The sequence below is a fragment of the Schistocerca serialis genome, chromosome 2 (genome assembly GCF_023864345.2).
Source record: "Schistocerca serialis cubense isolate TAMUIC-IGC-003099 chromosome 2, iqSchSeri2.2, whole genome shotgun sequence".
Taxonomy (NCBI): domain Eukaryota; kingdom Metazoa; phylum Arthropoda; class Insecta; order Orthoptera; family Acrididae; genus Schistocerca; species Schistocerca serialis.
In genome coordinates this window covers 358,126,551-358,147,135 of record NC_064639.1, presented here as the reverse complement: position 1 = coordinate 358,147,135, position 20,585 = coordinate 358,126,551, and the positions used below count along the sequence as shown (strand labels likewise).

At 37.9% G+C, this 20,585-nt stretch overlaps 1 protein-coding gene across 1 annotated transcript in view; it reads left to right on the top strand.

Annotated features, from left to right (window-relative positions):
• LOC126457169 (disks large homolog 5-like) overlaps positions 1-18,190 on the top strand; it is a gene marked incomplete in the record, with an annotated part of 184,697 nt that extends 166,507 nt beyond the window's left edge. Inside the window, 3 exon segments of the mRNA XM_050093253.1 lie at positions 4,220-4,449; positions 10,756-10,975; positions 12,414-18,190. Of these exon segments, the coding sequence (XP_049949210.1) occupies positions 4,220-4,449; positions 10,756-10,975; positions 12,414-12,520 (557 nt within the window).
• Positions 18,191-20,585: the final 2,395 nt, after the last annotated feature.

The following is a 20,585-nucleotide window of genomic DNA, read 5'->3' as shown; positions in this document are numbered from 1 at the left end:
AGAATAATTATACTTGTTGCCATTGTTATTGCATAATTTGTAATCTACAAAAAAACTAAATCAAATATAAAAAATTAACCTTGAAGTTTTGTCTTTTTCAGTGTGTGTTGTCTTTTAAGATATATCAAACACAAACATGCCAGTAAAATTTTAAATAATGGCTTAAATGGCTGGCCTTTGGCCCTGAAATGTTTTTAAGTGGCTGCTCCTTAAATGTTAAGTTTTGAATGAGATTCAAATGCTCCGCGATTAAAGAAATTCATCACTCATTTTCACCCGTAACATAATTAATGTTGTGTAAAAGGAAATTTACTTTGAAAGTAATGCTTCTCGAACAACAGTTTGGTGTATTTTCCCACAACATGTTAGAAATGACATTCATCAAAAGCAGCTTGTTGTTTTGAAGTATTGGATAGTTTTCATTCTAAAGCCGTTGACACATTTTGCTGTTGGCTGACACTTGTGTGTGAATTATATTTTGTTTCTGTAAAGGGTGTATTTTCTTTGCTACTAAAATATTATTTTGGCGTTATTCTGTCATTTATGTTTTATTGCTGCAGTGATATTCTACAGTAACAGGCTACAGTAAATTTCTGCATTAGAGTACCAGTTCTTGCCAGTCAAAATTACAATACAGTGAAAACTCGCTTTTACACTTTTAAAGGGATTTCAAAAAAAAGGTGTAAAACGCGGGAAAATGTAAAATGTGGGAAATAATGTTTTGAGCTGTGAAAGTTACATATAGGATATTCCCTTGCACTTGATGTATGATATATGTACATAACAGGCATCAAAAGACTTGTCAGGGAATTTTTTATTATCTAATAAAAACCGCTGATGTAACTGGAGTTGATAACTGTCTGCGAAGTGGAAACATTTAACTTAATTTCAGACATCATAATCGATGTTTTTGGAAAGCCTGCAGCTGTCATTCATTATTTAAATAATGAAATACTGCACTTGTTTATTTCGAGAATTTTTAATTTCGAATGTCGCAGTTGATGTTTTTGGAAAGCCTGCAGCTGTCATTCATTATTTGAATAACAAAATACTGCACTAGTTAGTATTTTCTCATGCTTAGCACAACGTGTTTTGAGAATTTTTTTCTCATTGTCAAGTGCAAATGTGTAAATAAGTATTTTGTATAGTGTTTGAATATGTGTTGTTCTGTGTCTCTTGCACTGTACTTGTCGTTTTTGAGGTTATCGGATACTGTGTGCCTCATCAATTACGTAAGAAACTACACTAAACACATTTGAGCAATGCAAAGTGAATGAAGGTGTCAACTAGCACTCCAAGTGGCCATAGGCCGAAACATGCTAAATATGGTTAGACAAAGGTGTCACAATAATCTCAACAATCATGAAACTGCACTTACTCAGTAGAGGCAGTTTAGAAATGGTTTGATTGGTCATGATATCTTCATTCGAACAAACCTAATTACTCCCATCAGCCACCACGCCAAGTAGAGCTTGGCAGGGGCAGGAGATACGGCACAAATTGTTACAACTTTTACTCATTTATACGTTCAAATCTGCTGAATAGAGTGCCGTCATGGTAAGAAACTTAACCACTTAATATTTGTAAACACTACTGGATGGTCAACATTATGCCAGCATCATATTTTCTCCACAAACATTTTTTTGGAATGCGTAAATCGTGGGAAAATTATAAATATGTTGATGCAGAATCAGGTGCAAATTAACATTGTGGGCATAGGAAATTTGACGGGACCGATAAAAAATGTCATAAACGGTGGGAAAACGTTAATTCCAGGAACGTAAAAGTGGGGTTATGCAGTAATTTAACTGAAAACTAAAACAATGAAAAACTTCCAGAATTCTAAGAAATTCACAAGTTTTTCCCAGATTTTTCCTGCTTGTCCTAGGCTGTTGGTTGGTTGGTTGGTTGGTTGATTGATTTTGGGGGAGGGGACCAACAGTGAGGTCATCGGTCCCATCAGAGTGGGGAAAGGTGGGGAAGGAAGATGGCCATGTCCTTTCAAAGGAACCACGCTGGCATTTGCCTGAAGTGATTTAGGGAAATCACGGAAAACCTAAATCAGGATGGCTGGACATGGGTTTGAACTGTCGTCCTCCCGAATGCGAGTCCAGAGTGGTAACCAGTGTGTCACCTTGCTCAGTCCACGGGCCGTATACACCCGAATTGTGTTATTAGGTTTGTGTGTAAGTTCATAGTGTTTTTCTTTTGCATGTTAGTCCTACAGTTGCAATGGGTTTATTTATTGATTGTCAGTTTTTATTTATAGTTGACTGGTGCTATTTGTGTTTACATACGGTTGTGTGGAGATAGTGACTGGAGCTGTGGACGCAAGAAAATGGAGTGGCAAGGGGAGAAATCCGAAGATTTTCAACATATTCGTGTGTTTGAGTTCAGTTGAGGCAACCAGAAACTTGTGCCTTGTATGAAGATAATGCCATCGGACAGGGCACAGCAAGAAAATGTTTTTCTCATTTTAAGGTAGTTCATTTTGACATTAGTGGCTCTCCACCTTCAAGAAGACCTTAAGGGTTTGATCGAGATTGTTTAAACATGTTAATCCACAAGGATCCACCTCACTGTACTCAATAACTGGTAAATGTTATGAAATCTGATCATTCCACCATCGTGCGACATTTTCATGCAATGGAGAATGTTCAAAAATCGAGTGTGTGGGTACCGCATGCTCTAAGCCAAAATCACAAAAATCAGCGGGTGGCCGTATGTGCATCTTTACTTGCTCGTCATCAATTGGATCACGAACAACACCAACCATTCCTATCTTGTATCATCACTGATGATGAGAAATGGTGTCTTTATGCTAACGTAAGGAAAAGAAAGAAATGATTGAGCCCAAACATAGCAGCAACTCCTGCTTCCCCAAAGTGTAACCATCATTGCTGACATTTATTGTCAACAGTTGAGACGTCTTGCAGACGCAATCCAAGAACAATAACGAGGAACTGATGCTACTTCTCGATAACACCTGCTCGCATTCTACTAGACTCACAAAAAACATTATACAGGAGATGGATTGGGAAGTTATTCTGCACCCACCTTGTGCACCTGATCTTGCACCCTCAGGTTTTCACCTTTCTGCTTTCTATGAAACATCCTTCAAGGAGCTTCCCTTCTGGATGAAAATGCAGTCTGAATATGACTTGACTATTTCTTTGCTTCAAAGCTGCACAATTTCTGCAGCCGCAGCGTCGGAAAGTTATCCCAGCATTGGCGGACTGTTGTAAATAGCAAAGGAGAATATATTATTGATGACTAAAATCTCCATTATGTGTATCTGTTGCATTTATTAAACTTATGCACGAACCCAACACATCTTCTCAGCAGAAGATATGTCAATATGCTGACCGTTTCGATAAGTTCTTAAGTGTTGTGTGCATACAGCGATTCATACATAACTGTGTTCAGTTACTGCACCCCCCCCCCCCCCCCTCTCTTACTCCTGCTGCTGCTGCTGCCACCACCACCACCACCACCAAATGTGAAGAAACCACACATTCAGAAATTCTTCTGTGTAGTTGTAGTTATGAAGCAGATGTGATTTCTATTTGTGTTTGAAGTTAATTTTATTATCCAGTCACTAAGTAGGTGATAAAGATTTTTCTGGTGAATACCTTACTCCTTTGTGTCAATGAAAATAATCAATTTTTGAGAAAATAATGAAAGTGGGTGGATTTAAAAAATCTACTCAGTAGATGACAGCAGGAGAACACAGATGTATAAAGGTTAAAGAAATTGTCAAGCTCTTGGAGCCAGTGGCTCCTTGTGGAAGAACGGTTGAAGGGGAAAGAAGGGGGGTGAAGGAGGAGGACTAGCGAAGTTTAGGAATTGGTGAGAGTTTGGTCAAGTCACCCAGAATCCTGGGTCAGGGGAGATTTTTCCAAAGTCTTCTCGTTTCCTACATCTCACCAGTCCTTTTTCCTCACTCCTCTTCCTCCCCCTTCAACCCTTCTGTCAGAAGAAGGAGCCACTGCCTTTGAAAGCTTGTAAATTTCCTTAATTTTTATATTTTTGGGTTCTCCTGCCACTTCATGATGAATAAATTTTTTTATCTAACCAGTTTCATTACTCCATTGTTTGCAACACTAAGGCTGATTGATGGATAGTATCAATCATTTAATCTTATGATATCATATTTATTCCCCTTTTTCCCATTAGAGATTTTCTGCAGACTTTAAAAAATGTTGAATGATTGTTACAGATCCTGTGTTCAGACCAGTGCTGATAATGGGACCTCTTGCTGACTGCGTTATGGAGAAGCTTATTCAAGATTTTCCAGATAAATTTACTCGTTGTATTCCAGAAGTGATGCAATGTCCACAGTCAGTAATGGAAAAAGGAATAGCAGAAAATTTATTTGTGGACTACAGAAAGAAGGGCAGCTATTTTGAATGTACATCTGTTAATGCTGTGAAAGAAATATGTGATAAGGTACGTAATATGTGTTACAGTAAATAAATTCTGCAACAGAAATTTAACATTTTTTAAAATGTTCGGATAATAAGTTGCCGTCTCTTTATCTAAGAATAGATGGTGAATGCAGCTAGCCGCTATCTCTGTGTAATGTCTTGTCTGTATAGACGTGTATCTGTTGCCTTTAAGATCACTTCACCTTCGCACATAAATCTATACAGTAAAGTAAGGCCCTCCCCGTTTTTGGCTGATCCGTGATAAGACAGGCGAAAAATTAGACTAATGGAGGATTATTAGTATTATCTCTATTTTCATTCGCTCTCTCTCTTTCTCTCCTTTATCTATGTACAGTTTTTAATATAATATTTCATTACGTGAAATCAGCCAAATAGGATCTTTGGTGGAGTCCTTCGTCGTGGTAATCAGCGGCTGGCTTGCTGTAAGAGATCTTTACATTTATTATTACTGTTAAACACTGCAGTCAGTCGGGAGAATCAATCGTTTGGACAATTTGTTCCTTTTACGAAAGATTGCAAATTCCAGATGTGTACGAAGCCTTTTTGGACGATTTAACACAGACTCAGTGATTGCAGGCTCTCTTCGACACAGCTGAAACTTCCCCACTAATTACAGGGCCAACGTGATCATCAAATGATTCAGAAAAAACTCATTCGTTCATTCACTCCAGAACAAAAAAGTCACAAACCTTATTTATGGAGGAAATTGTGTATTAAATCCATCTCCATTACATGTCCAGATCTCCGGTGATTCCACGCCTTAATTATTTTCCATTTACAGTCTCTTTCTCTTCAAACAAACCGCTAGCGGCACAAATGTTAATTGGCTTGCTTTAGCGAGAAGAAAAGCAGAATATGTATCTCTCAGAAACACGTCAATACCTCAACAGATACTCCAGAAGCTGTCCTAGTTACCACTCTAACAACCATGGAGAATGCATATATGCATCTCTGTTATTTCAAAGAATTAACGCACTAGAAAATACTTTGACGTCGTTGAGCTGTCGCCGCATATATTATGAGAATATCAGATCAGATAACTTTTCCAAAGTGAATGAATGTGGATGGTTTGATTGAAAATGATGAATTGGTGCGTGGTAGAGGGTATTTTCTGTGGGGACATTACAGAAACTACATAAAAACCAGGAGAAAAGCTGCCACTCACCTGTAGGTGATTGACACATGACACAAACAGACACTAGCTTCTGCTCTCTCTCTCTCTCTCTCTCTCTCTCTCTTCTCTCTTCTCTCTCTCTCTCTCTCTCTCTCTCTCTCTCTCTCTCTCTCTCTTTGCAGTGGAGAGGAGGGGGAAACGATAAGTGATTGGGATTTCCTACCTCCCAGTAGTGGGCAGGTAGTGATGTGCTCTTCTTCAAGGTAAATATTATTTTGAAACAGTTGACCAACCATCGTGTGTATGGAAAGTTTCATTACTTGCCATCATAAATGCTTTTTCACATGTTTGGAATTTTTTGTCTCACTTATTTTAAGCCCCAAAACACTCCCTATTAGGTCCCTTTAGTTTCTGCAAAACTAAAGTCACTGCTTGATTCTCAATTTTCAACTTGTGACTGGAACAATAGGTGTGGTGGAGAGGCCAATCCTTTCTTTGCCACAATACAAGCCCTTTTTACTACAATGTCTCATGCAATCATCCTACACTTGAAAGTAGTAATGCTGGTCATCTGTGGTACACTGATGAAGAAACTCCTCTTGGACAATCACTTTGTTGCTGAAAAGCAAACCACAAGGTTTTGCATTTGAGCACCAGTCTGGCACAAAGTTTTAATCTACAGTGAAGTTTTGATAGTGCACACTCTCCTATAGAGTGAAAATTCATCTTGAAATTCGTCAGTTGCTTCTGATTCCATCTCTCCCCTCTCCAATCTTGGCACCTATGGGCATTATATCTGCAGTGGGTTGTGGATAATCACTTTGCTGTTGAAAAACATACTGCAAGGTTCTGGGTTTGAGTGCCAGACAGGTTCAAAGTTTTAATGTGCAGTGAAGTTTTGACAGTGCACTCTCTACTAAAGAGCGAAAGATTCGTCTCAGAATTTTAGAGCTGTCTCCATGTCAAAAAGTCTCCTTTAAAATCTTGGCACCTATCGGCACTATATTGCAGTGGATTGCAGAAATTATGCAAATATGTTAACATCCTTCACCAGAGCTCTGCTTGTGCCCTGAGATGATGGATATCCTACCAAAAATTTTAGTCATATGCCCTATAATAGTATTTTTTTACTCACAAACCCACACACTATTCAAACCCATCCATATGCCACCCGTGCTCTTTTTTCTACATCTCAAAGGTCATTTGCCTGTGGATAACCCAGTTACAAGGTCAGTTCAATACACCCATCCACCACACTTACTGCAGTTACGGACATTTGTAGTCCAACCAAAGGAAGTTACACAGCATAAAGAAAAATTCGTGCACTCAAACTTCACAGCCTGATTCGTCACATACCAGCAATAAAAAATGTCTCTCATAAAATTTCATCCTGCGCAGATTTGCAGTTATGTACTGTGGACACAGAAATGGAAGTACAATCATTTTCATTGGCCAACTTTTAAAGAAACCTTTTGCACTTGGTGGATGCGAATTGTTTTGTATCTACTGGATTCCAAACTTGAGTTGTATGGGTACTTCCCCCAGGGGTCCCGTCGATTAATATGAACTATTATTCTTGCCACCTTCAGGTCCATAACACTTCGTTAGGGCCTCATGTCACCAGTAGTGCTAGCAACATGCTTTGCAAATAATTTCAGTGAGCCTGTTTGTGGAGGGTACGCAGAAAACAGGTTTGGGATCTAGCAGATGCAGTGGTGCAAAACAAATCACATCTACGATGTGCGAAAGGCTCCTTTAAAAGCTGACCAATGAAAATGATAGTACTTCCATTTCTGTGTTGGTAGTAAGTAACTGCAAATATCTTGTAGAAGTCCCACTGTAATCGCTGTACGACACAGACTACTTTTAGCGAATATAAACAAATAAGCCTCAACACATAATCAAACCATCGACCTCCTGCATGCTAACCCAAAATGCTATCCCCTGCACCAACTGCACAGCACTACTCTATAGGGTGGTCCATTGATAGCGACGGGGCCAAATGTCTCACGAAATAAGCATCAAACGAAAAAACTACAAAGAACGAAACCCATCTAGCTTGAGGGGGGAATCCAGATGGCACTGTGGTTGGCCCGCTAGATGGCGGTGCCATAGGGCAAACGGATGTCAACTGTGTTTTTTAAAATTGGAACCCCCATTTTGTATTACATATTCGTGTCGTACAATATGAATGTTTTAGTTGGACCACTTTTTTCGCTTTGTGATAGATGGCGCTGTAATGGTCACAAACATATGGCTCACAGTTTTAGACGAACAGTTGGTAACAGGTATGTTTTTTAAATTAAAATACAGAACGTAGGTACGTTTGAACATTTTACTTCGGTTGTTCCAATGTGATACATGTGCCTTCGTGAAAACTTATCATATCTGAGAGCGCATGCTGTTGCAGCATGATTACCTGTAAATACCACATTAATGCAATAAATGCTCAAAATGATGTCTGTCAACCTCAATGCATTTGGCAATACGTGTAACGATATTCCTCTCGACAGCGAGTAGTTCGCCTTCCGTAATGTTCGTACATGCATTGACAATGTGCTGATGCATGTTGTCAGGCGTTGTCGGTGGGTCACGATAGCAAATATCCTTCAACTTTCCCCACAGAAAGAAATCCGGGGATGTCAGATCCGGTGAACGTGCAGGATATGGTATGGTGCTTCGATGACCAATCCACCTGTCATGAAAAATGCTATTCAGTACCGCTTCAACCGCATGCGATCTATGTGCCAGACATCCATCATGCTGGAAGTACATCACCATTCTGTCATGCAGTGAAACATCTTGAAGTAACTTCGGTAGAACATTATGTAGGAAATCAGCATACATTGCATCATTTAGATTGCCACCGATAAAATGGGGGCCAATTATCCTTCCTCCCATAATGCTGCACCATACATTAACTTGCCAAGGTCACTGATGTTCCACTTTTCGCAGCCATCGTGTATTTTCCGTTGCCCAATAGTGCATATTATGCCGGTTTATGTTACCGCTGTTGGTGAATGACGCTTCGTCGCTGAATGGAACGTGTGCAAAAAATCTGTCATCGTCCCGTAATTTCTCTTGTGCCCCGTGGCAGAACTCTACACAACGTTCAAAGTCGTTGCCATGCAATTCCTGGTGCATAGAAATATGGTACGGGTGCAATCAATGTTGATGTAGAATTCTCAACACCGATGTTTTTGAGATTCCCAATTCTTGCGCAATTTGTCTGCCACTGATGTGCGGATTAGCCGCGACAGCAGCTAAAGCGCCTACTTGGGCATCATCATTTGTTGCAGGTCGTGGTTGACGTTTCACATGTGGCTGAACACTTCCTGTTTCCTTAAATAACGTAACTATCTGGCGAACGGTCTGGACACTTGGATGATGTCATCTAGGATACCGAGCAGCATACATAGCACACGCCCGTTGGGCATTTTGCCCACAATAGCCATACATCAACACGATATCGACCTTTTTCAGAATTGGTAAACAGTCCATTTTAACACGGGTGATGTATCACGAAGCAAATACTGTCCGCACTGGCGGAATGTTACGTGATACCACATACTTACACCTTTGTGACTATTACAGCGCCATCTATTACAAAGCAAAAAAAGTGGTCCAACTAAAACATTCATATTTCTTTACATACTACACGAATATGTAATAAAAAATGGGAGTTATTATTTTAAAAAATGCAGTTGATATCCGTTTGACCTGTGGCAGCTCCATCTAGTGGGCCAACCATAGCGCCATCTGGTTTCCCCCTTAAAGCTAGGCGAATTTCGTTCTTTGTAGTTTTTTCGTTTGATGCTTATTTCATTGGAGATTTGGCCCGGTTGCTATCAATGGACCACCCTGTGTATGCCGACAGAGGTAGTTACCGTACATGTGACTTCAGTGTTGCCAGATTGCCAGTCTTTAACATCCATTTACAGCCCGAAATATGCACAGGACAGAATCTCATGAGACACATTTTTGTATTGCCAGTATGTGAGGAATTGTGCTACGAAGTCAGAGTGCACAAATTTTTCTTCACCCTGCATGTGAAAACAGCCATGTTAAATACCAACCGAGCCATAATTACTGTGCAACATTGTATGTGAGTTAGGATAACTTACAAGCTGTCTACCTTGATTGAATAGCTACCACCAAATTGAAGAAAACCAAGTTGCTCAATGTGCTGCACAGAACAACACCTGTGACTTCAGCAGCTGGTTAAATAACTATACTTTTAGGATTTTAACCCCTCCTCCTCTGAAATGCAGGCATGGGGTATTCCTCCAACACATCTTCTCTCCGTCCTCTATCTCCCTACCGAGCGAGGTGGCGCAGTGGTTAGCACACTGGACCCGCATTCGGGAGGACGACGGTTCAATCCCGCGTCCGGCCATCCTGATTTAGGTTTTCCGTGATTTCCCTAAATCGCTCCAGGCAAATGCCGGGATGGTTCCTTTCAAAGGGCACGGCCGACTTCCTTCCCCGTCCTTCCCTAATCTGATGAGACCGATGACCTCGCTGTCTGGTCTCCTTCCCCAAAACAACCCCCAATCTATCTCCTTACACTAAATTTCTGGTAAACCCCATCCTTGACTATGACCCTCCCATTTTGGGCTTGTTACCTACTTTGCTGTTCATTTCACCACCACTTCTGAAGTTGTGCCCTCCTCCCCCTCAAATATCTCCTTATCCTCTCCTTGTCTCCACTTCTTACTCCTCCTTGTCCTCACACACTGTCCTCACACACTGTCCTCTCTCATGTACTCATCTTCCTGTACTACAGCTCATAAACAGTAAAGTGTTTCTGCAGTTGCATACAGAAAGTGAGAGTGAGAATGAGAATGAGAGAGAGAGTGTGTGTGTGTGTGTGTGTGTGTGTGTGTGTGTGTGTGTGTGTGTGTGTGGGAGGGTGGGTGGGTGGGTGGGGTGGGGTTGGGGGGGGGGGGGGCATGCACGCACTTGAGCTGGAGAACAAGAGAGAGAATGTTGGTGAAATTTTCTGTGCAGTTATGTGTGTGTAAGCACCATACATAAATCAGCTACAGGTGAGTGGTTGCCTTTCTTCATTTTTGTTTATAAAATGTGTACACACTCTATTGCTCCAACTTTTAAATTTAATATTTTGTAATATTGTCCAAACATTCAAACTTTCTTTATAACATTAAACGTGCTTTTCCCTTTCATTTGCAGAATACCCATTGTATTCTTGACATAAGCTTGACTTCAGTGGAGAGACTTCATCGCCACCAAATATACCCCATTGTTCTATTAATAAAATTCAAATCAACAAAACAGATTAAGGAGGTCAAAGATACTAGGTATCCAATGGAAAAGGTTTCAGCAAAAGCAGCGAAAGAAATGTATGAACATGCTTTGAAACTGGAAGTCGAGTATCGACATCTTATCTCAGGTAAGAACTGTAAAATGCCTTTTGTAAAATGGTCTGCACAGTTTTAGTAACAAGATAGAAATACATAATTTACATGGTGTAGTGATTTATTATACAAAACGTATATCAGAAGAAGGATGAGTTAACTTAAAAGATACAGTTGTCTACAGTGATCAGCTAATGCGCAAGTTCTCCACATGTGAGGAAGCAACTTATTTGTATGACAGTAAGTAGAAAGATAGCAACGTGTGTTAGCATGCTGCTTCCAGTATTCAGAGAGGCATGCTGGGTCCCAGATTGAATCTTCCCTGTGGATTAACCAACCAGCCTGTGGATAACATTTTTAGGTACTGAATACCGTTCTGGTGCCCATGTGCCACTTCAGCTGAAAAATTTTTGTAAAGGTATGAGGAGATGACAGAAAGGGCATCCAGCCACTCCCCACCTCTGCCACTAACATTGCTAAACCCAGATCAGTATGCTGGCCCCATGTATTGTATAAAGCTCAGAAAAAGATGATGATTTCAGGTGACACTGCACTGATTTGTTATTGAGGAAGTGAATATTCGGATATAATTTGCCAAATAGATACAAAAAAATTGAGTAATGCTTACAAAGAACATAAGTTTATTTTAGAACTTGTACTGGTGGGAGGTGGAAATAAATTTGTTTTGCTTTTATTGGGTGGAACATAAGCAACAGTCATTGGTGAGGCATCATTCAAATCTGGCAAAGTTGAATAAGTTCCATTAAATACAAGAAAATCAAAGCAACTATGTTTTTTGACCAAAGGTGTGCATTTTTAATGAATTGTGGAACTAGAAACATCAGTAACATTTTTGAACCCCAAGTATGACATTCAGTACTGTCAGTGATGAAAACTAAGAGCTGGAATTGTCTTGATAGACAAGACTGTATACTCACACACTGCTATGCACATTGTCAGGGTGATTCATCTGATTTTGCACACATTAATTATCTCTGTCCCCTGCAATTCATCCTGCCAAGAGATAGAGACGTGTAAGAAATTGTTGTTTTGAAGTAATTAAAATTTCAAATTTCTTTAAACTATGTTCCATGTTACCAGATGTACTTGGAGAAGAATGATGAGAACGTAGAAAAATGACAAAGAAGTGTTTTTCTTTGGATCCTATAATGTTCCTACTTGTGTGATGTGCATCTTTTCTAGTCATTCACCACTTATTTCTTATAAACTTCTCTTGTGCAGGAATTCATGTGTTGCCTGCTCTTATCAAGTGTATTTTATGTTTTATAATTATTTATCCATTATTTTTTTTCCATATTTCATCATTAGTCTATTTTATCCTCCAGACTGAACCTTAAACTCTCAAAGCACAAGTCGTGTTTGAGTTAATGTAGCTTTGCCTATGATTATATCAGTCTCATTATTGTTGCTCATATGCTTTGTGAATAAATTTGTTGAATTGTGATGTTACAGCTGTGATTCCAGCTGGTGTGAATGTGGCCTACATGTGCACACAGATCAAGGCAGCAGTGGATCAAGAACAGAATAAGACGCTGTGGGTTCCTTGTGGAACATTGTAGATCTGTGCTTGTCAGATATTGAGAACTGTTACTGATGATGTTCCCTTACGGAATTTTTATCTAGAAGAACAGTCAGATTCTGACATGAACATTGTGTTAGTATTTATTGTTTAATAATAATAAATAGGACTCAATAACATTGAGTCGTATTATAAAAACTGTTACCAGCTCTCTTTGAATTCTCATGGATGTGTAGATGTGATTTTATCGTAAAGGACGTAGTAATTTCAGATAAATGCTCTACAATAAGAGTAAATTAAGGGTAGAGGTAGAGGAGTATTAACACAGTTTCATGTCTGTCATTTGTTTGTGTTGCCATGAACATCTGTCTTCTGGTTGCTTTACATTTCTGCATTTTTGCCTATCTGTGGGATGTTAACCTGGTGGTGTCAAACTACCACAAATGCTCTTCTATAATTTGCCCTGTCATTATTCTTGCTCTTTGTTTCCCTTTTATTGCGTTAGTGTATATAATTAGACAAATTTCACATCACGAACTGAAGATGTGTGTCACATTAATGTTATCAGTTGTTATTATTAATCCCAACAGCCTCCAAATGATCCACCTCCATTATTTTTGGTGAAGAATACTGATCTAGATTTCAGTGACAGGGTAACAAATGAAGATTACTTTGAGACAGATTGTGCCCAGTTGGACATTTAGTTCAGTAATCAACATTTTTGGGCACTAAATGTCTGTAGCTATATTATTCATGGATAATTGTTATTGATGTACCATATTCAGTAACATTTAATATTGTCTGCAGTGTATGAAGCTTTAATGCATCATAAATTTTTGGCTTTGAATCAGTAACTGCAATAATTTAATGCCTGTGTGGTCAAAATTCTGTGAAAGACGTCTAGATCCAGAGGTTCTCCCAAAAAAACAATTCCATTGCAAACTAACGTGACAACCGTGTCTCTTGTGTTCATGTTCTGTTGGCTTGCAAAAAACCAATTTCACCATTATTCGATTTCCCAAATCACCCCATGCTGATATGGAAATTTATGCTGGTAAAGACTGCTATGCGTCAGTGGCCCTAGACTGTTATATGTTCTGTTTGTTTATTTTGTTGTATGTGTTAATGCAGTTGTTAGATTATGAGTACTGTGTGATATTACATTAATAACTCAGTTGTAAGTAGCATAAAACATATGATTTTATGTGCAGGTTATGTTTTAATATGAGAATTCAGAGAGAACTTTCACTTTTAGTCATTTTTTATCTGTTGTATGTATATATTGTAGACACTGTGTGTGTGTGTGTGATGAAGCAACATGTAAATGCAATACTCATTCAAAATCTGTTTGAAATGTGCCAGTCAAAGAATTGTTGTAACTGTTTTGTAAGATTGTTCAGTCAAAATCTGTTGCTGTAATAATTTGTCAAAGCATTTTCTCTACGAGAATAGTTTATGGGAAAAAAGCTTACAATGATACAGATTTACTGTTTAATTTCTATCAAGTGATACTGATATTCAGCTGAACTGTACCTGTTTTTGCATAACATGTTAACAAAGTTTTGTACCTCTTCATTGTACTTCTCTGAGACTTTTTGATGTAACATGAGTCAGAGTTGTTTGAGTAATTTGAAATGATTAACACACAGTAGTGTTAATAGTAACTTTCAGATCTGTCCAAGGACAGCATAAACTATGGCATTTCTTTACAAAGTGCTGACTGCATTAATATGATTACAATAAATTTTGATTCTCATGCAGGGGATTAATGACAATCTTCCATTGAACTTGCTGTTGTCTTATTACTCCTCCCTTATACAAATGGGTTTTCAAATCCTTTTGGGATTTATAATTTCCTCTTCACCTTTGACAAAAACAGGAGTGGTTCTGCTGTGCTTGGTTGCCACAGTGTTACATTAAAAAAAAGCTGTAGTGGCACTATTTTGATCCATTTATTGTTCAGATTAGTAAATAATGACATGAGATTCCAAGAAACCTAGAGATTTATAAACATGAAGTACATGCACTCACTCAAGGACGGCACATTGACGGAAAGCCCTTGACCTCTCTGCCTCGAAAATCCACTATAACTTCAAATTTTACTGATCCTTCATCGGTGAAAGAATAAAACTAAAATTCCTGAACAAATCCAATCAAGTTCTATTGTTATTGTGAGAACTATGTGGTTTCCTACCTTCAAATTAGTGAGCCTTATTTCTGCCACTGTGATCACATAAAGGTTTTGCATGACATATATTTCAACTGGAGAACTAAAAAATAATCATGATTTCATTGTAAGGTGGAAATTGAAAGAACACCATGGTGGCGAACACACTACCACTGTGCACTAAGAATATTTCAGGATCAGCCTACTAGAATGCTTCATTCATTACATTCGAATAAACAGTAGCGACCACTACCTCCTAAAATTAAATATGCATCCAGTCTCCTGAAATGTACAAAGACACTAGAATGGAAGAAAGTAAGTGTAAGAGATATCTTGATCTTAACTGTCCATAAGGATTAACCATGAGTTTTTTTTCATTTCACATTGTGAGATGCAGGAGATGAGTGATGCATTGGAGCTAACATAAGAATACATGGCAGCATCCTGAAGAGGTCTCACATGGTTATCATAGTGAAGAGTTATTTGAACACATGGTCAGCAGAAAACACTCAAGTCTTCCTGCAGTTATGGCTTTGTTGTAATTTTCTCACCAAACATTTCAAATTACTTGGACCATTTTGACTTGCACTGTGTTTCATTTTGTTGGCTGTGCACTAGAGAAATTTCAACGGTATTTATGAATCAAGGAAATTTTAGTTTGCATTTTGTACAGTACATGTTTACATTGTTAATAATTTTTGACTTAAACAGTATTGTGTCTGCTGTGCTTCTTTCCCATTAACAGACAGTAAAAAATAAATCCCAGTGCTCTGTAGTAATTAGTAAACTTATTGTTATCATGGTACTTGTTCCTTTCTTACAAGAAAATTTTTTTATGTCTCAGTAATGACTGCTAGAAAAATATGAATTGTCTGTTAAATTGGAAATGTCTCACAGATGGAGAGTGTTATTACTTAAGTAGTTAATTGCAAATAAGATTGTACAGTTTTAATTGGACTTTACAGTTTAATTTGCGGCAATGGTGGATTTTTGTATTTCACTTAGACATTGAAATTTTTGTCTTGATTACTGTTTTGAAATCGCTAACTTCAGTTAAAACTAAGTTGCATAGATTTAGGTTGTATATGCTGGTAATACTGGTTCTGGACCATATGTCATGCCTACGTATTAGGTGAAATGACAGATGATTAGTACAACACAGTGAACAAAGCTGATGGGTTGATGATATATTCAACTATAGCTTGGTATATGTAAATAAGAAAGAAAAGAAACATTTGTAACTATTTACTCAAGCTTCATTTTTGAGAAAGAATTTGATACTAAGAACATTAAAGGGGGTCTGTTAATTCCATTTGGCACTCTTTGTCCATGAACCAATACTTCATCAAAAAGATTAGCATAGGATAGACTATGTCACAGCTAAAGAGTTAAAATAACTGTGTGGTGGCAGTGGTTGTGTAGCGATGGTCCAATTCACCAGCTTGTGTTTGTCATGGCAGTTTTGTTTGCCATGAAGTTTTTGTTTTCAGGTGGTTATAAAATTGTTTTGCCTCTTTTTAAATTAATTTCTTATAGAGCCTTACATGAGTTCTTTGTAACAAATATGCCAAATCAGTTGACTAGTATTTGTCACCAGAGTTCGTTGTTTTCTTTGAATTACCGGCAGCATAAAGAATAATGAATTGTTTACTTACTGAGGAATCAGTAGACAGGTGTTATTTGCCATTTTAGGAATCTGCTACATTTGCAAATATATTTTGAAAGTGTAAACTAGATGCAAACAAATTTATCGCTACATAAGGTTCCCCTGACACTCTTGTAAAAAGCATTTTTTTTTTTTTTGTATGTCTTGGATAGATTTGGATTATCTTTCTCTGTGTATGTGTTAATTATTGTTTATTTATTTATTTAATAATCAGGGAAATGAGGTGCAGAAGAGAGGATGAACTGGCCTAAATTATTTTTTTAAAAAATCCTGTTTTTTATAGTACATTGTACAGATAAACAGATTGTACTAATATGCACCAGCAAGCACTTCCATGAGACATCTTTCCCTCCCTGTGATCGTTTCATAAAGTGATGTTCTGTTGAGCATCTTCCACATTTAATTTCATTTTGTATAACTTGCCGTGTGATTGTATTTGTTTCTTATGTCATATATAGTTTTCTGTGTAGTGGATTTCACTGTCATTTTTTCAGTTCACTTACCATGTTCAAAACACTTTTCATTCTCATGTGAAATATACCAGCAGGGAGATGTGGTCATTAAATCTGATGCCTCATTGACTGGCTGTCACCCAAAACATATCATCAGTTTTGATTTGGGCCATAGAGTATTTCAAAATTCACTCCCTCTAGGAATGAGTATTTTGTAGCAATAGTGGTTTAAAGTAAGACACTTGTTCACAAAACACTAGACAAATATGTGATCACTATCTGCAGTTGACTTTCTAGGTCAACTTCAAATTTTATTTTTGTAGTCAGCTCTTGTAATTAGAAAGGAACTTCAATGTAAACTTTTTACATTCATAAGAGAAATATTGAAAGATAGAAAAAGTGCAATAAGAAAAAATCTATTTGTTTAAACTACACAGTCATCTGAAGTTCCAATTAGACCTAAACTACTTGCAAACACGTTAAAAAAGAAGAATTTAGTTTGCACTTTGGTAGACTTTCATTGCTTCTCTGTGCACTTTTCTTTCTTTTTTTCATGTGACAAAATAAAATGTTTGGTGGCTTTGTTTATGTATTCATAACCATTGAGTCAAAGATGGGCAACTGTGATTATCATTTTAGAATACAGTAGTCTTCAAGTACAACTTGAATGACACTCTTCCAGTTTTTCATTCCTCTTCATATATGTTGATAGGATCTGATTTTCTATGAAATTACTGTGGGAAAGAAGCCCTTCATCAGTGGCAGCCACGTTTCTTAGTATTATTGTGCACTCGAGTCACATATTTTACAGGGTGCTCTCTCTTCCTATATTTTTAAAAGAAATGCCGCAATATAATGTTTATAGAGAATCACTTTTAACTTATTTGTGTACGTATTTGATTAACAGATGAAACTGTATATCTTTGTAAATGTAATGTGTGAAATATCTTTCCAACTTAAGGAATATGTTTTAATAATTTTTTATGTGTACTTTGACTGAAAATGTATTTTTGTAATGTATTTAACCCTCTTGTGACTTTTAGAAATCAGGGTACTGTCAAACGTGTTTTATTAATGTAAGAAAATTAAGTGTAAAGGAAAAATTATGTATATTGGTGGATAGATCATTTTATGTTGGAAGTTATATTTACAGAGACTGAACAAGAAGCCATATTGGCTCAGAATTTTATTGTGGTGTTTTGTTGCACCTGTACAGATAATTGCCAAGCACAAAATAGTCATGTGGTGTATGTTGGATTTTCTTTCCCTCCTTTTTTTATAAGCAGTAGATAATTGTGATGTGAAAATAATTTAATTAAACACAGTGTTCAATTGTTAAAGTTGTGGAAAAAATGTAAATTTTAATTGAAATGAACTTAAACATGTCCCTTTTTCAGAATAAAATATTGTGCTTCCCGTTTTAAATTACTATCCTTCACTGAAATTTTAGGAATATAATTGAACCATTCTTCTATTTTGATGTTTTAATAAATATGAGATGTGAATTGCATAATAATGTTCCACTCTTGGTGCTGTAGACATGACTTACCCAAGTACATGTATGCTTAAAGCACAGAGACATTGGAAATATATATGTTCAATGCAGAGTAATCAGTTTACATGAGCCAATAAAACTTTATTAACACCAACAAGTAAATCTACTCAAGGGGTACACTTTGATTTTGATTGGTGTTGAATATGTTGTTGTGTAGAGCAAAATAAGACAGATATGTTCCCCCCCCCCCCCCCCCCCCCCTACTGTCCATACATCTGTTAAAGGGATAACACACCCCCTAGCAAAAAAAGAATGATTTTATTGCACTCTAATAAAACACACACACACACACACACACACACACACACACACACACACACAGTTAGACAATGAGTTCCGATACTGTGCTGTCTGTGGAAGCATAGATGCAAAATTGATTATAAATGTGTAATTAACTTCAGGCTGGCTGAACAATCACACTAAATATAAGAAATGGCTAAATTTAGCTAATGGATGAAAAGTAATTGGCCTATATAACACTAGTATTTTTGTGAATGCTAGATGACAGTCAAAGACAATATAACAATTATTGGGAACTTCAGGAGTTGCTCGTCAGTCGTCAACATCAATGGGTACAGAATGAAATAAGTTAAAATGCCTTATCACTATCCTGTACCACTCACAAGGGAATGGTCCCTGCTACCCCCCCCCCCCCCCCCCTTATACATACAATTTCAGAATACATAGAAAAGTAATTCTGTTTATCAGTTGTGCACTATTATAGCTTAGGACGCCAAGCTGAGAGGGGTGCCAGAGGTGCCATAACTGTAAGATTTTTATAAGGACACAAAACAGTTAGCAAAGGCCGCTTGGAGCACCAAGCTGGGGCTGGTACACAGAGCAAAACTTGTACACAGTGTGTATCACAATTATTAGCGAAAACTGACACAGGTGAAAGTGTTCATGGGAGAAAGGAGGGAGACACCTAATGATACATTGCTTGCATAGTAAAATGTTCTCAAACAGGTCCCGTGTGTATTGTTCACTGTCTTTGATAGTTTGTATAAAACGGCAACTGAGGATGCATTAATGCCAGTATATTCTGTATGCAGAACAAGATTTAATGAGATTTGGAAACTACAATGACATAATGGAAACCATGTGTATGACTGCAGTGACTGAGATGGTAGTGATTTATAAATGCTTTTTACTCTGTTAATTTCCTCTGTGACGGATAAACCGGTAACAATGAAGGGAGGAAAAAATCTCTGAGGCAGTCTTGTTCAATTTGAATTTAATGTTACAGTTTCACAGAGTGTCGAAATGTGTTTAAGAGTTTTATGACAGTATCAGGAAACACTCTAAGGAAGGCATATGCTGAATGAAACTGAAGAGAATGACCGACACACATGTACTCAACAGTGAGAGCACAGTCTACACAATTGTGCCATGGACAAGTGTGAACACTGTGATTTAAATTCCGACAATATTACTTCTTACCATGTTGGCAGAATCGTAGGCCATTCATGGTGCTGCTGTGTCACTTGTGTGCGTAAATCCACCTTTAGTCAGTGATTGTGTGTTGTATCATAGGGTTGTGTTTGCTGTTAGTAACTGCGACTTCACTTCAAAATGGATACTTTGTTTTTGGGCAGTGTCTTGCCATAAGATGAAGCAGTCAAATGATGATGGAACTTCCACATCAGATTATGTAAGCGCAGTAGTGAGGTTGGTATAAGTCAATAACAAGCCTAAGTGGTAGCAAAATAGCAGAGGAGACTAAAACATTTTTTCACAAATATAAGGGACAGCCAATTGAAAATGAAACCGAGAGGAAAAACTAAATAATCTATCATCTCAAAAGTAATTCCCAAAACTGTTGATACATATATCCCACTGTGAGCAAAGCCAGTATCTTTGAGGAAAATAGTTTTCGGCTGCCTACAGAACCGTAATTGTACCCAGGCATGCACTTCTTTGTCCGAAGCAAATTTATGGCCTGAATGTGTTTCTTCTGGGCTCCAAAATATAGGTGAAACGAGATCGGGACTTTACGGAGGATGTGTGAAGCCCACACAGTGAAACTTCTGTGGTGCAGGTTAAACAACCCTGGCAGCGTGTCACTCAGTGCTACCATGAAACTTGATAACAGCTGATTTTGGGAGAGGCCGCGTCGTATATTAGTTGTTTTCATATTACAACTTCCATGTTATGCCACACTGGTGGTAAAAGCTTTCAGAAGATCCTAAGGTGAATGACACTGTTGTTGAAACTTCCTGGCAGGTTAAAACTGTGTGCTGGACAGAGACTCAAACTCGGGACCTT